The 16661-nt window shown below is 43.4% G+C and overlaps 1 protein-coding gene across 1 annotated transcript in view; it reads right to left on the reverse strand.

Annotated features, from left to right (window-relative positions):
• The window catches only part of doc2g (double C2-like domains, gamma), a 37282-nt gene extending 24239 nt beyond the window's left edge, over window positions 1-13043 (reverse strand). Inside the window, exons 1-5 of the mRNA XM_080880755.1 lie at window positions 12935-13043; window positions 9385-9790; window positions 8804-8883; window positions 8165-8239; window positions 5160-5269 (exon numbers count right to left, since the gene is read on the reverse strand). Coding sequence (XP_080736881.1) covers window positions 5160-5269; window positions 8165-8239; window positions 8804-8883; window positions 9385-9772 — 653 coding nt within the window. The 5' untranslated portion in view covers window positions 9773-9790; window positions 12935-13043. The remainder of the gene's footprint in view (window positions 1-5159; window positions 5270-8164; window positions 8240-8803; window positions 8884-9384; window positions 9791-12934) is intronic.
• Between the last annotated feature and the right edge of the window lie 3618 nt (window positions 13044-16661).

Raw genomic sequence — 16661 nt, forward strand, 5'->3', positions numbered from 1 at the left:
AAGTGAAAGGAGACAGACTCGAGCTGGCTCTGAAATCATGTTTGTACTCCTTTAACACGCACGCACGCGCACAAACACACCACATCTCGTGATACCCGGCTCTCATCACACCTCCACATGATCAATTTCTCTGCTGATCATTCAGAGCCTGACAGACGTTTCAGTTGTAAATGTCAGAAGGACTTTTGAAAGATTGTCCCCAAGGTATGCATTCATGTTTGACTCATCGCATTTATTTATTTTTTGTGTGCATTAAAATGCACACAAGAGTGGTGTCATTGAAATAAGGGGCTGGATCGTGGTATCACATTATCACTCTCACTGCTCTCTAAATTATTAAAAATACCGCCTAAAGGCAGATTCACACTGCGGCAACTGATGGAGAAATTTTGGGCCTAATCCCACAATCACGTGGCCCCGCAGTGATAAAACAGGCTGAGTCTGTCTCATCCTGAGAATTCAAAAGGAAGCAGATATATCTATAGCGAACTATCAGCGCTGAAGCTGTGCAAAAATGATCTCAAATGTCTTACCCTTCCTGACAATTTTTGCGAGTCATAACCTGTATAAATAAGTGGCAAGGTTGGAGGTTTTTCCAGTCTGTTTTACTGCAGTGGACTTTTCACTCAAGACGAAAGCACCTCTGGCAGCCCGCCGCACCAATTAAAGGATTAGCTGGTATGAGGCCAACCGTAAAGTCTGGATTGAGGACGTTAGTTATTAGTTTACTCAGCTAGTTCATTGTTAATAACAGAATGGACCTCCAGCAGCCCTTAGAGATACAGTCTGCACACTGAAGCATTGAGGCGTTGCATAAAGGATGTAAAGAAAAAAACAATAACGCTGAAACAACTTTGATGGCTTTTTCAGAACTGTCTTTAATTTAGCCGTTCCCTTTTTGTATTTTGCCTTAGCATAATGGTTTTATATAATCACACTTAGCGCAAATTATTGAATGAAAGATGAAAAAAAGAAATAAATGCATAAACCCACTCACTGAAGAACTCTTTTTTTATGTCCTGTTCTACAAAGAGCAGCGCAGGAGGATGGACTCTCACTCCCACTTTAGCACCATCAGAAGACACGGTGCTTAAAATTTCCATGAAATCAAAGCCCATATTTGGTACGTGTACAGGGTTTTTCTGCAGTGGCCATGTAATGCATTCACATCTACTAACTATGGCTTTATGCAGTAGCTTTTAGTGGTTAAGCTATCCATTCCTGCACTAGATTCTGACTAAGAGGGATTCACAGCAAATTTCCTTTTGCAACAGAGTCAGATAAAAAAAATGACAAAGCAGCAAAAAGCAATCATGGAAACCCTGATGAATTTGTCACAGAGGTTATCCCATTGGTGTTTTATAGCTAATCATTTCCAACCCCATAAATGCACGACTATTATACACGTATATATCATACGTCTCTAGAGGCCTGGCATTAATATGTGTGAGAATTCATGAATATTTCATGCTGATTATGTCGTAATTTGTTCACAATCCGCTTTAACTTCTGCCAGAGCAACGTCCTCATGGTTACTGCAATGTGGTTGTTTTTGCACAAAGTGCACACCACCTCACTGTTTTTGAGGCAGTGTGATGATGGGCAAATGTGCCATCCTCAGTTATTTTCAACTGTTTCTGGGCAAGAAAAGACTGAGAGGAGTAATTAAATGTAAAAAGAAAAAACCCAGCAAACAAACAAACAAAAACAGGTTTTGCATCTGTTTCACTGACACATTCACCTAACAAGCAAAAATCCCAGGCTATATCCTGGGAGGAGACACAAATCCCTTTGGGGTTGCATCAGGAAGGGCATCCGGCATAAAAATCTCAACATGCAGAGCTGCCTGCTGTGGAGCCCTGCGTGAATATGACAGCAGCCAAAAGTACTTATTTATCTATTTATTTGTTTTTATGAGCACCTGGTGGTAAATAACATGCTGCCACTACCAAAAAAGTGGCAGTAATGCACACCTACAAGCTTTTGGCCAATCACTAACAACAAAAAAGTAAAAGTAAAATATGTGTGAAGTGGCGAGACACTACAGCCATCAAACAGAAAAAGACTTGTTGGTTCAGAGTGAACATCAAGTTTGATTTTCTTCAATCACTGCTGAAGACTAGAGCATTAACTTTGGGAAATCCTGATACCCCCTTTTTCCTTTTCTCCAGCTGTGCCCACAGCATCTGTGAGCCAGCATCCTCCAAGAGCGTGAGCCTTTCTGGGATTTTGGCTTCCTAAGTAGATATTTGGCATGGAAAACTACAGAATCAAGTAACTAAATGTCACTGCTTCATCTGTCCCGAGTGCCAGAATGCTGATGCAACCCAGTTTGACAGCTACACAATCCAGAGCTCCTTCTGTCTGATACAAACTCCTAATGTTTTTTGCTCCAGATCTGCTTATTCATGAATGAGTCGAAAGCTCCTCATCAGGTAAATCACCTGAAGCACTGTCATTAACACAATACCTCCAATTTCAGAGCAAACGCAGCTATCAGCTAAACCTCCTTCAGAGCCACTGTGCTCCTGTGACATCACTGTGCCTCGGCTCACTCAACGTAACAGTGAAACACTTTTTTGTGAGGATAAATGAGGAGGAAAAAGACAGCTCCTTCTCTTACTTCAGCACTATAAAAAAACAGAAACAAATTACTCTGTCACTGCAAGCTGGAAACAAAAAACAGCTGAGTTTATATAAAGAAATAAGTAAGAGCTTCCCATTAGATCAGAGGTCTACATACTGCGACACTGTGTGCCCAAAAACTGAGGTGACCAGATTTTTTCTTCACTCACAGCACGGGTATATTTCAGTATGACAATGCCAGTTTTCATCCTTTTTCACACATTTGGCCCCCACAGAGCCCAGACCTTAACCCCTGTGAGAATCTTAGGGATATGCTTTAGGAGAAGACCTTACGCAGCAGCTCTGGATGGAAATAAATGTTGTGACACTGCATAAGCTTATGGAAATGATGCCAGAGTGGATGCTCGCTGTCATCAAATATGAAGGCGGTCCAATGAAATATTAGGGTGTGTGACTTTTGTTGGCCAGCCAGTGTAAATCAGGTCTCTCTATAGCTGCTAGACATGAGAGCACAATGGCAAACAGCTGCTTAAGGAGTGGACCAACGACTGTTACATAACAATCATGGGCTACACCATGTTAACACACTTAAATATAAGGGACTATAGCCTTATGACAATCTACTGAATCAATATGAAGACTAGTTTGTGCAGAACAAACATGCCAAACAACACAACTTTGTATCACGTATCAGTTTGTAACACAGCTATGCGACTTTACTCGAGTGGTTCGCTCTCACCACCCTCACGGCGCCTCCTTTTGGCCGCAGCTGTTTTCAAAGAGTCACTCGCTGTACATTACCCGCTCGACACCAAATCCGCAGACAAACTCAGTTACTGCAGGTTTAGGACTGCGTGGACGTAATCCTTGCGCTTACATAAAAACACATCACTTAAACACAGGACCTATTGGATGTGACAGGACGGCCCAGTTTGACAGTGCACTTTGCACTCTCCAGGCCTTCGGGCGAGTCTACGAGAATGCCGAGTCTGGGCAGAGTCCCTCCCTCTCAGCAGTGCACAGAGCACAGGGATCAAATACTACAGCATCCCCAGCAGAGCAGATGCAGCAGGGCACAACCCCAGCGAGTAAACATCTCTCTGGGGATCCCTATCTGCTTTCCCATTCTCTGACTTCTTGCCCCTTTCTAGGGAGTAATGAGAACAAAGTCTGTTTATTGTCTGAGGTATTGTGCTAGTGCCTGAACTCATCCAGAGAGACACTGATCCAATTTTAAGCCTCCCCTTCTCCTCCGTTCTCCTTACTTTCAGACAGTGTCTCATTTACTGTCTCATATATATTACTGTCCTCGTTCTTTCGTTTCTTTGGCCACCCCTTTTGAGAAAACTCCTCCCCAGCTCTCTACTCGTTTTTTTGTCTTCATTCATCATTTCATCCATCTTACACTCTACTCCAGCTACTCTCTCACACTGCCAGTTGACCTCTTGGATTCTCTGCGTCCCTCTTTTCTCTCGTCTTTGTCAGTCTTGGCCTCCCTAGTTTCCTCTTCCACGCACCCTCATCTGTCACTCGACATCATTCGCACTCGACGCCACTTCTCTCTCTCTCTCTCTCTCTCTCTCTCTCTCTCTCTCTCTCTCTCTCTCTCTCTCTCTCTCTCTCTCTCTCTCTCATCATCATCATCATCTCTTGCTTGGCACTGGTCACACTCCACCTCCTCCTCTTTCTCATTTTGGCAACCCAGAGCCCCCCTGCTGGTCTGTGGCTGTGAGCTATGTCCTTGAACAAAGGTCAGGTGGGTTTCCTCTAGTTTGAGGGGCCTCTCCTCAAGCTGTTGTTTGCATGTCAAGCGTGGGTTTTTTGTGGCTTTTTTGGGTCGGGAGAGTAAATGTTTTTGTCTCAAACGTACACGCTCAAGGACATTTGTTGTTTGAGTGTTTGTGTGTGTATGTGTGTTTTCTGACTACATGCAGAGGAAGGGCCATGCATGATCTTTCCTGCCAGTGATTGCCCTTGACATGGACACAAGAGGATAAGCAACACACCTGACTGCCAGCCTCTGTGTGTGCTGAGTAGATGGGACTCATGTGCGTGTGAGTAAATGCACTTCCCTGTGTGTGCATGCACGAATGCGTGCATAGCTTCTCCGCTGCATTTCCACAGGATAAACAATGCTATCCAAACCTATTATGAATCCTCTGACTAAACTGACACTGATTACATGTTCACAAACAAAACACACAAAAAACTCTGCCTCTGAATCAGCGCACAGACGGGCACGCGTGCGTCAGAGTTTTTGGGCCAAGATGGCTACGTTTGACCTCAATCACTCCGCATGCAGGACGATGTGGGAGGAAGGAGGACGGAGCCTCCTGGCAAAGCCAACACCTGGGCAGTTACTGCAGCAGTAGCAAGTGGAACATTTGGCTGGTGTCACTGGGCTGGAATAATGAATTACAGTACCTGGAAAAGCCCACTGGGAAGCAGACTGGCTGTTGGCAAGTCACTGGAGGGTTTCAAGTTTGGGTTTTCATCATTCACATAATAAATTTTGGCTCTCAGGGAGGGCGGGGGTGTAACAGCAGGACTGAAATCCAAAGCTGAGTGCCTACCTGAGCGTTTTGGTGGTCATGTCTGCTGCAGTGATGCCGTGATACACCAGCGTTTCGTTCCACACAGGATTCAGTGTGTTTTTCAGGGTTTTTGTGCGTAGTTTGTTTGCCTGCAGAGGAAAAGCGAGACAGATGAAAAGAGAGTCACAGAAAGGCGAAGACCTAAAGAACAAACAGAAGAGTCAGGAATGTTCAAAGGGCAGGAGAGCAAATTCAATAGCTCAGATTCACATAATACAAGAAAAAAATAAGAGAGACAATAGATCAAGAAAAAAGAAAGTGAAAGAGTGGGGACGCATCATTTTTCACTGTCCCTTTGGACATCACAGACATCTGCTGCCTGGGCTATTAAAAAAAGAAAAAGAGGTGAAAGCACGCACGGCTACCTTCACCTCACCTGTCCGTCTGCTTCCTTCTCAACATGATTAGAGAGTGCATTAGCACCAGCCAGACCGCCAAAACAAACACCGCGTCTCAAACGCAACACGACACAGCAGCCAATTAAACCGTGCAACACAATCATCATGAAAAATTAAACCTTTCCAGAAGAGGAAATGCTCCCGAGCTCCTAATGGCTTCAGCAACCATAAATAAAGTTTGCATCTACGTGCTGCCTCGCTTGTCTTCAGGGAGTTCTAAGCTTGTTTGATTTTTATCTCAGGTTTAATCAGGATGCTTATATACTTGTATATATATATGCATATATGCTGTATTTGGATTGCATCCCATAAAACGTCTTCAATTTCTACAAACAAGTAGGACCATGATGAGACACTGGCAGAACGAACTGACGGGTTAGTAAAGTGCAGATGTGTGTTTTTGTGTATTTTCTCCCTCTGTTGAAAAAATACATTAATAAACAACAGTTACTTTGCATATTTTAATTTGACTGCAAGTCTTTTGCTTAATGGAGTATTTTTGTGCTGTTGCTCTTCTTTCACCACTGCAGGCTATGCAAAATTATACTGTATGTATGTTACAAATACACATTTCCCTCTTAATACCCTCCTGCTCGTGTCTGAGGCGTGTGTGAAGTCAGATGCCTTAACTCTCGTCCTCTCTGCCACTGTCAGCTTCTTGCTATAATGCCTCAGGGCCAGAGGCTGAATGCTCCATGCCATCTTCTTTCTCTTTGTCTGTTTTTGTCCCCTCGTCCTATTGTTCTGCCTGAGCAGAAATTCCCTCTTCTCCCCTCTTGCCTCATCTCTGTCTCCTCCTCTATTCTCCGTGTCCTGCTGGAAACATCTGGCTTATCGACCGCACTCGGCTCTTCAGAAGTTGGTCGATCGAGGAAAACAAGTGTCTTCGATTCGTGTCATTTGTTTGATTCATCAATGTGCGAGACGAGCCACGCTTAAGCAGCATCACGACTTGCAGCGGTGTTTCACCGCCTGCCGTGTGCGTGCCAGCACAACTCAGCAGAACAGTTATTTTTGTAATACTCATCACTTGTTTGCGCCCGGATCAGGTTTGGTTTCTGCTCCATCTTCAAACAAAAAACTAAAAAAAACACCACTTCCGTCTCTGTCACTCCCATCCTCCGTTTTCCCTCTGTACTCCTGCCTTTTTTTGTTTTGCTTTGTTTTTAAATGTTTTATCAGTAGCACTCCATCTGTCCACCACACCACCCCCATCTGTCTGCATAGATCATTTTACATACTTCATATTCCCTCTTCCTCAGTCCCTACTTCCCAAAGCTCTGAATGAATATTCTTTTCATGTCGGTTAGTAATGGAGAGATGAAGATAACGGTGACCATCACAGACTTGCACTAAGAACTACAACTCTATGTGTGTGTGTAAGAGAGGGAAAGTGGGAGCATCTCTGTGTGGTTATGACTAAATCCTTAGCATGTGTCAGCACATGTACAAGGTCACGGTGAGCATGTGTTCTTGTTGTGCACTCGACAGCGAGGGAAGGCGCGCTTAGCTGTCTGCTGGTTAAAGAGTGTGTGTCGGTGGGTGTGAGACAGTAGGAAAGGAAGCAAGGAAACGAGCCGGGGCAGAGGAGAGATACCCCCCACCCCCATGTGGTGGGTATTTAGCAAACAGTCATTCATGGATACTACTCATTGACGCCGTCTCTGCGTCCCTCCACCACCGCCTATACCCCCCATCAACAATTGCCTGTTGACGTGAGCCGTGTAACAATCCTCCCTGTTTCCATGACAACCACCTGCTGCTGTCCTCCCCTCATCTGTCTTTCCCTCTCTCCCCCCTGCCCTCCCTGCCTCCACTCCCCCCTTTCTTCCTCTCCTCTCAGTTGTCTCCCTCTCTGCACACTGTTGGTATTTCAAGGTCAAAGAGGGTCACAGGCAGATAGTGAGATAGAGACAGAGATAGGGCTGGCGAAGTGGGGAGGTGAGAATTACAACAATGGGACAGAAGACAGACAGAGGAAGGCTGGACGACAAAAATCCCCCAGACGTCGTTATGGCACCTTAAGACTTCAGACGTTTGCCTTGTTCGGGCTGTGCCGCCTTCATCGTCTCCACCGGCAGCACTTTCATAACCTCATTTGGAGTCAACTTTGAGCCAAAATGGCCGACAACAGGTTGTATTATGGGGTTGCTGCTGTTGTGGCAAGCTTTATCTTCCCTGCTGCTTGAGCTGAAAACAAGACAAGAGAAGTCCAGTGGACCAGAACGTGTTTGCGCTCGATAAAGAGGAGCACCGGACGAGCCACATTAAGCAGTAACCAACTGAAACGCTCCCTGCTCGTTGGATTGAAGCGACACACACACAACAAATTAGCTTGCTCCCATGTTGCATTTTTGTTTTTCAGGCTTTTGACCTCTTCATGATGTTTCATAAGGAAGAATCCACAAGGGGGGATTTCACATAGAACTGCATCTGGGTTTTTTTTTTTGGTTTCCTCAGTAAGTGATCTACTTCTACTACCAGTTACTGCGTGACATACAAGCTCAACGACAGTTAGTAACTGGGACATCCCAGCGTGGCGGCATGTTACGATAATTGCTGTTGAGGTAAGGGTGAAGCAGTGACCTTGCTAGCCCCAGGGAGAAGATGCAGCTTGACGTATGGATCAGCCAGCCCATTGGAGTCCATGGCTTTCAGTCCCTGTGGACACAAACAGACACACAAACACACAAGTACTATAGTGTCAAAGGTGATGTCATGGTGCCCTCCAACTATTCACACGTAACTGTCAGGGTCAGAAAAAGACAGCACGTACGACGGATCTGTTTGACAGCAGTCACATCTCAGTAGTTCTTCTGGCGGTTTTCTCCCTCTAGGCTAGTGTTTTCTACCTCCTTTGTAATGTCCTCAAGGGAACTGTTCAGTGAGATTTGCATAATTGACATCATGGGAGTGCGTGCAGCATGCAACGGACGGCTCGTGTCCTTGCACGATGACCAAAATGTGTCTGCGAGAGCAACCTAGCAACATTATCCAGCATTACGTCGCGCTATGAGATGATTTAGTCTTGAACTGACAAGCTGCCGAGGCTACGTGGCAAATTTGTTTCCCTACAAAGGTTGAGAGACAGGAGTCTGACGTCTTCTGCAAACGTAAAAGCATTACAGGAGAATTATTTTCACTGGGCCTTCAAGGAGGATTACGCAACGGCACACATGCAGACAGACAGCCTAGTTATAAAGAAGATTTTACAATTGCGCGTACCTTTGCCTTGTGAATAGTACAATGCAGACAGTTGTTTTCTTGATCAAAGAGCAGGTTGAACTCCAGCGTTCCCAGGTAGGCTATAAAAAAGAAGAAAAACAACCACGCACAAAACACACCAATTACTGTCAGTAAAAAGCAGAGACACGTTCAGTCTAACACACACTCAAAAGCTCTGAGTCATATTTGTAGCAGATGGGCTCTTCAAAATACGATGCTGCCTAATATGAATTGATCTGTCTTGTTTGATTACTGTTTGGGAAAGAACAGAAACCAGAGCCCTGCTATTGCAGCGCGGTGTAATAAATCATTAGAGCCGCTGTGTCACATAAAGTGGGAGTGACAAACACACAAACACAAAATGCTTCACTCCACAATTACTCTGCAAGCATATGCTGTGCTTCTGAAAGGGGAAGGGGGAAAAAAGCAGAAGCTCAAATCAAGTAAAACAAGATAATGTTCCACTCTAAACTGCATAAAACAGCGTTGTTTTTTTATGCTGCGGTGCTTAGTCATTTTCACATGAATGAAAACCCCCGACTTTGAACTTCGAACACAACTTTCCCCACCGCAAAACTCACTGTCATCATCATCAGAGTCGATCAGCTCCTCCCTGTCACCCTCATTCTCCCCTCTTCTCTCGCCATCCTTGTACCCTCCGCCCGTCTCCCCATTGAAAGTCTCCTCTTTCAGGATCTTCTTCTCCCTGGGAGGTGGCGGCGTGCAGGGGTAGTCGTGGAAACGCGGGAAGAAGTCTGAGATCTGTGGGATGGGGAGGATGGGCCCTGGGCACACGTTAATGGCAAAGTGCTCCTGCATAGAGATTTTGACCGGCGAGGGCGGGGGCGGGGCGATAGAGTGGGGCGTCGCCAAGGGGGAGGAGGCGGACGAGGAAGGGGTGGAGGCGGAGGAAGGGGGGATGGCCAGGTGGGAGGTCGAGGGTGGCGGTGGGGGCTTGGAGACACTCATGTGGACTGTCAGACGGGACTGTGGAATAAAAATGGAGAAGTGAAGCGGAGAAGGACAAAAAAAAAAGGTGAGAAAGACAAAGATAATTACACGAAAACACCGTCAGCCTCCTCTGACTCTGTCACACTCCACTTTGCAGGGGGTCAGCGGTTTTCAAAGAGCACACTGGTCTCGTATTCACATGGAAGGATGGGTGAACCCATCACTAGTGGGCACCTTCAAGCAAAGGTCTGAGTCCCCTGAGATGCATTCAGGCTGCACTGAGATGCAAGAACTCTCAGATCTCTGAGATCATTCAGACCACATTCGGAGCTGGTCTGGGCTGTTTCTGTTAGCACTATGTAAGGAGAAAGTTTACCTTTCTGCCAGAAATGCTTTGTCTCTCAAAGCTTTTTAAAAAAAATTTTTTAATATATCTTTCATTATTTTCACTTCTTCAGTTATATACAGGCACCAAAATAGGTAGATATAGCAAAAAATAAAGCCTGCGGTTTAAACCCACCTTCATTTAAATGTTTACTGTGTCTTCCAATCTCTGCGTGGCAGAAAGCCACTGAAGACAAACTTTTCCCATGAGAAATGTGCCCTGCACCAGAGTGAAGGACCACTTACTCAATCCACACCCTCCACATAAGTGGATCCAGCTAGTATTTATTTGTCTTCTTCTTTTATTTTCTGGCAGACTATGCACAGGGAGCGCGTTGCTGCCTCCCACGGGTTAAAATCAACACTATATTTCCATGTGTTTATTTGCATATGGAGCAGGGAGGTGAAAATCCAGTCACAGGTGGTCATGACACGCATCTGCAACATCCTGTGAAAAACTGAAATGTGTTCCTGTTTTAATCCACTGATGAAATCCTGACCTGTCAAAAGCCAAAATAGAATTTGCCAGAACCTTTGGCACTTCAAGCATGACTCACACATTGTGTCAGCACCGAGTCTGTGCTCTGAATGAATATTCAAATGCAATGCTGTAGAGTATGAACAAGAGATGTCACTTGTGTATCGGTTCTCAAATCCATCCCTTACCGCCCTCTGTTCCCTCTTCTCTCTCTCATCTGCAACTCCCCGGAGCAATATTTACATAATACTACTTGGAGCCTTTCTCAGTCCTTAGCATATTTGTACCTAAATGAAGCATAATGACTGTTTCTAGACTCCATCATCATTAAGCCAAATGCTCTAATTTCCTATTTTCCTGGCAGTAATTAAGAAATACTGAAGATGTGCTATCTCATGTACTCCCACGGTGCTCTTGAGTCTTTAATATTTCAAGATCCTGTTTGATTTTATTGGTCACAGTAAAAAAAGAAAAACAAAAAAACCCAACAACAACAAAAAAAGAAAAACCAACTTCAGACTGTTTACTGTCGCTGTCCCAGATTAAAATGCTAAATATAAAAATAACTCCATTAAAGAAAAAACTGGCTTAGTGTGTGCAAAAATATACAGATGCACTTCATGAACGAGCATGACGAAGTCACTGTCGACAGCCACATCACAACAGCAGGTCATGTGAGGATGCACGCCAGTCGTCATCCTTCCTATATGTTTCACATGTCCATGATGTCACAGCTTTTTAGATTCAGCTGGTGGCATCTGCTCCTTAATATCTGAGCAGTTTGTGTTTCACACACATCTTTCCAAATAAAAGGGTTTCGCTCTTTAGTGTTTGACTGATTCAACTTGATTCGTTTGTTGAAGGCACAAACGTTTCCTTAACTTGAAAAGTTGCGTGTGAAAGTGCTGAAGCAGTTTTCATTGCGGATGACTTTCCTATTAATTAAAAGTGCACAGAAAAAAACCTAACGCATGTTTCAAGAGCATCTTTCTCTTATCTGTCAGATAAGAGAAAGATGCAATGATAAATCGGTCGAATGGTGTTGCAAACAAGTCAGCATTCGCTGACGGCAGCGGACGATATATATTTGTTGTGTCACATCAGTTTTGCACTGGCTAAATGTTCAAATGTAGTGTGATGAAGACCTGAAAGATTTGTTTCTCTTGGCACAGAGGGGGCGATTCATTAGGGAAAAAACAAATAGACTGAAAATATTCTCTTACCAGCTTTTTGGCCAAATTGTTATCACAGTTGCACTAAAAAAATAGTTTTTCACCCTCAGCAAATGTGAGGCAATGAGTCTGAGTAAAATGCAACTGAAATAAATAAAATCAAAGGTTTATTCATGCAAATAATTAATTAATAAGGAAAATGTAATTGGTATAAACTGAGACTGTACTCAAGCAACATTCACTTGACCAGATTCCATTAAATGTAAAATTTTGTAAGAAAATTAGATGAAAAAATTGCATGTAATTAAATTAGTTAAAGTCAGCATTTCAGGCTTTTTTGGGTTTTTTTGACTGTGGGCTGACCAAGGGTCTACAACTCAAAGATAGTTCACGAAAAACAGAAAATCATGGAAAAATTCGGAATCGTTGCCATTTTTGCATAACAAATGACTTAATCAGTCTTGAAAATTGTTATTGATTATTGTCCTGTCAATTTGCACACAGAATAACTGATTGATTGTTTCACCTCCTTTGAAATGAGCTCGAGCTTTAATGAGACTTTGCGGGAATGTCGTTCGATGTCATCTTTTTTCACAGTGAGCTTAATTTCTCCATCTACATGAGTCAGAACTCGAGCAAAAATCAGCAACGGGGGGAAAAACAAAAACAGACTAACAATGCCTTGTTTTCATCAGCATTGGTGTAGCTCCTCTCCAGTCTACGGTGAAGCTCCACGCACAAACATTCACGTGCATGTGAGGCTGAATTTTAACGCACCTCTGTGTCAACACCTTAACTCGCTTTTGAACTTGCATCTGTAAGAGCATCCTGCATTCCTGACCATACTTCATTACACACATTTATTCACACCCTCAACACACATAAAGACCCCAAACCGCCTGTCCCCGTCCTCAACAACTACACTCATTCAGTCACTCACGCCGCTCTTACGTAACAGCACCTAAATTCGCTGCTTGGGAACCCGCGTTCAAATGTTCACTTGCAGCATGTTGCTTGCAAACTCATTCGCTCGCGTCCTTCTACATACTGAGACGCGCACATGCGAGCACATGTGCTCACACACACACAGACTTCCAGACACTCGTACACACATTCACAATTATAGCCACCCTCAAAAAAACATACCCAGGGACAGTCTTCATCTGTGCCAGCACTCCATCTTGCCTGCTCTCACATCCTCTGTCTCTCACACTCTGTGGAGCATGCAGACCAGCTTTGAGTCAATATATCCTTCTGTACTCTCTCTCTCTCTCTCTCTGCTTTCTCCTTGTCTCTGTTCATCGTTTGCTCTCCTCTCCCCTCCCTCTCTCCCTTCCCCTTTACTTGTGACGTATGTGCTTAAAATCCACATCAGTCGTTTCCATACTGTGCATATAGTACTGTCACTCACTTTCTCAGCAGTGGGGAGAAATCCGGGTAAAAAGGCAGGCTTGGGAGGGAGAAGTGTTTGTGGGGTTTTGACAGAAAGGGATAGAGAGGGAGAGAGAGTGACAGACAGACAAGAAGAGCAATACATCGGGACAGATGGGGAGACAAACAGACATACAGACAAACACAAGGCAGTAGGAGCAAAGACAAACACACAGAGACGCATATATATATATATATATACATACAGTACATGTGGAGGGAAATGGGTGTGAAAACACTGACTGCACACAATAGGAAACATTACTTTAGGGTGGGAAAAAGGGGGACGGGGGCACTAGCTGAAGGACACAGAAAGGAAATTAAATTCAACGTGTTGACTGAGCTCAACAAAACACACCGCCAACCATTAAATTACACTACCAGATTACTTTGTGTGGGCTATGACTACAGCCAATATCAGACAAGCATATGTGTGTGCGTGTGTGTTTGTCTGCATGTGTCCAATTCAAGAAGAGCTGATAGTAACGGCTGCCACCTGCCACAGTAATAAAATGAATCAAAGGCAGCAACGCATCAGTAGCAGTGGATTTATGTGGGATGTCACTGATGGAAATCAGCGATGGACACAAGGATGAGCAAGAATAGGACTGACTGAGTGCGTTAAACCCTGCAAGTTTATGAGGTTTTTAAAATTAGAGGGCTTATTAGCATTAGAAAACTCCAAATCAGACATGTATGTCGATTTTTGTGTTTTATTTGTTGTGATAATACTTTTTTAACCCCCAAATCCTATTTTCTAAGAGGTTCAACATGCATTTAGACCTGGCAGTCATCCAAATGTATGAAATAGTTTATACTTTTTAGTCATTCAAAGACCTTAAGGCATAAAATGTGAACTGTTTGGTGCAATAAAAATGTTTTATGGTCCTGTTTGGTTACATTATTAAATTATCTTCAAAGCGACTGGTTAGTAAACTTTCTGAAGTGGATTTTAATCAAGTCAAAAGAAAAGAGAATATCTGAAGGAAAAATTAAAGGAAAGATAACATTTTGTAAATGTTAGCATGAGGAGCATTAAGGTCGATGGGACATGCAGCCAATATCAATAAAACACGAGGCTTTGATAGGAGGGGTGAAGAAGGGGCCATCTCCAGTATTCTAAGGAAAAGGGGAGAACAAAGATGGAAAAATGGATATAAAAGAGAAAATATCCAGTCTCAATGAGAAAAATGAGAGTAAACCAATAAACCTGGGTGGCAGCTCTTTGGAATCCCAGCAAAAAGGTTCATGGTTCAAATCCCAGCTGGGGGAGAGTTGGCATGTCCTCTGGTGCTCTGGCTTCCTCCCAGAGTCCAAAGACAAAGTGATTTTAAATTGGCCATGGAAGTGAGCTAGCGATAGTGTATAGCACAAACAACTGCACAAAGACATGAACGCTACATGATGTGTCATGTAGAGTGGGAGCCCATTGGAAGGTTGTTGGTTTGATCCCTGGCTGCAGTCAGCATGCCAAGATATTAAGTTGCTGCAGATGTGTCTGTCGGAGTGTGAATGTTAGATACAAAACACTTGTATAGGCAAGTTGTATAAAGTGCTTTGAGTAGAAAAGTGCTATATAAGAACCAGTCCATTTACCACGGTTAAAATTCGCCTTCAGTCTAAAGAGCTTTGAGAAAAGCATTTTAAAAACGTGAGTATATTTGTTTTGTCTGATATAACTGAGTTTCTTCAGAGACACAAACAGGCTTTTTGCCTTTAAATGACCCGATTTGTTTGAGACACTTATTCCAGCTATGATCTGTATATAAAAAACAGACATAACGTCAGGTCTGAAAAGTCAAGCCAGTGTCTAAGTGTCTTAGCTCTAAATCTTTGTAATGGCCATCAGAGGGCATCTGGTTGTGAGATGAATGAAGCCCAACTGACCCCACTGCTCACTGAATTTATGATCTTATAAAAAATTCCTGATGACATTACAGCCTCAGTAGTTATGCAACAAGTTAAATATGTAATTAAAGTCCTATTCAGATAAAAATACAGAACAAAGCAGGATGTGATTTAGCTTAATTTAGTCTGATTGACGAGTCTCCACCATATAAGCATGCATTCATCGGTTTTCAGTTAGATCCAAGCTTTGTACAAACTAGTGGCTAATATTAGGCTGGCTGCATCCATCATTTATATACAGTCTATGATTACCTCCTATTTCATTGTGATAATCTTGACTGGCAAAAAAACCCCAAGTCATGCTAAGGGTAAAGTGGAGTACTGTGGTCATAGAGCACAAAGTTTATGGTGGATGAGGGGAGCGTCACTGGAGCTGCTGAAAAATTGCTTTCAGGTGGGAGTGCAGCATTTTGACCCTTGTCTAATAATAACAGTGTGTTTATTCTGGCAACCAAGATGACAAGAGTTGTCTGATAGCAGCTCAGCTATTCTCAGAATTACAGAATTACACCTGTCCTATAATTACTAATATATGTAGTAAATGCTGGTCTGAGCTGCACTCAGTGGGTTGGCGTAAACATTAACAATGTCATTTTGCATTGTTAAAAAGTAACAAATGATCAACATCAAGCATATTCAGTTATGTTAATGGTCGGAGGAGAAGAGGGGTAAATGCATGTGGGTGTGTCAGCTCATCCGTTTATAGGCAGATTTAGTCTGGGCATGTCATCACTATCAGGATTACCACATCAATATTGCGTTAACAAACCATTACACTGTTTATTCATTAATTTGCAAGAAGAACATGTTGGCTAAATGAGTTGAAATGAGATAAATGATTACTCAGTGTACCGGTGCCAAAATGAACTATTTTTAAATAGGTGCTTTCGACATGCGCCACATGCTTCGAGGGGCTTGAAATTGATTCTCCTACAGTAAACATCTGCCTGAGTTCTGGCTACACAGACACAAAGTCTTCATGGTGTTGGTTTCCACACAGCTACTCAGCCGTCTGGTGAAAATGAAGAAGCATAGGTGAGCAATTTCACTCCACCCACAGCGTCAGTTATTAGAGTGCTCATAGCTGACCTCCAAAACTCTCAGACGCTCTTCATGTGTCTGTGCACTGTAGTCCACCAGGAGGGCTCTTGCAGCATGTTCAGGTCATGGATGAACAATGAACCACAGATTTGTGAGGCACTTTTGCTGAGTTAGTTTAGCAAAACAATTGCAAAAAAAAGTTTTCAATTATCTGAGTGGTGTCTGGAACACCAGGGGGGTTTGTTCTTTTTATTTTTTATTTTTTAAGCTGGACGGTATATAGAGGAACAAGGTTATAGGAGAGCTATATTGGTTGGCTTTTGTAGGTAGTGTATTTAGGCTATTTAGTTGTGTGGCTGGGGGAGACATTATGTCTGATGTGGTGGTTAGTAATACCAAAGCACCACAGGGGCCAGTCCTGTTTCCATTCCTGTTTACTTTGTACACCTCAGATATCGAGTATATCAGTGATTCATGTCACCTGCAGAGGTAC

The sequence above is a fragment of the Rhamphochromis sp. 'chilingali' genome (genome assembly GCF_963969265.1).
Source record: "Rhamphochromis sp. 'chilingali' genome assembly, chromosome: 4".
Lineage (NCBI taxonomy): Eukaryota > Metazoa > Chordata > Actinopteri > Cichliformes > Cichlidae > Rhamphochromis > Rhamphochromis sp. 'chilingali'.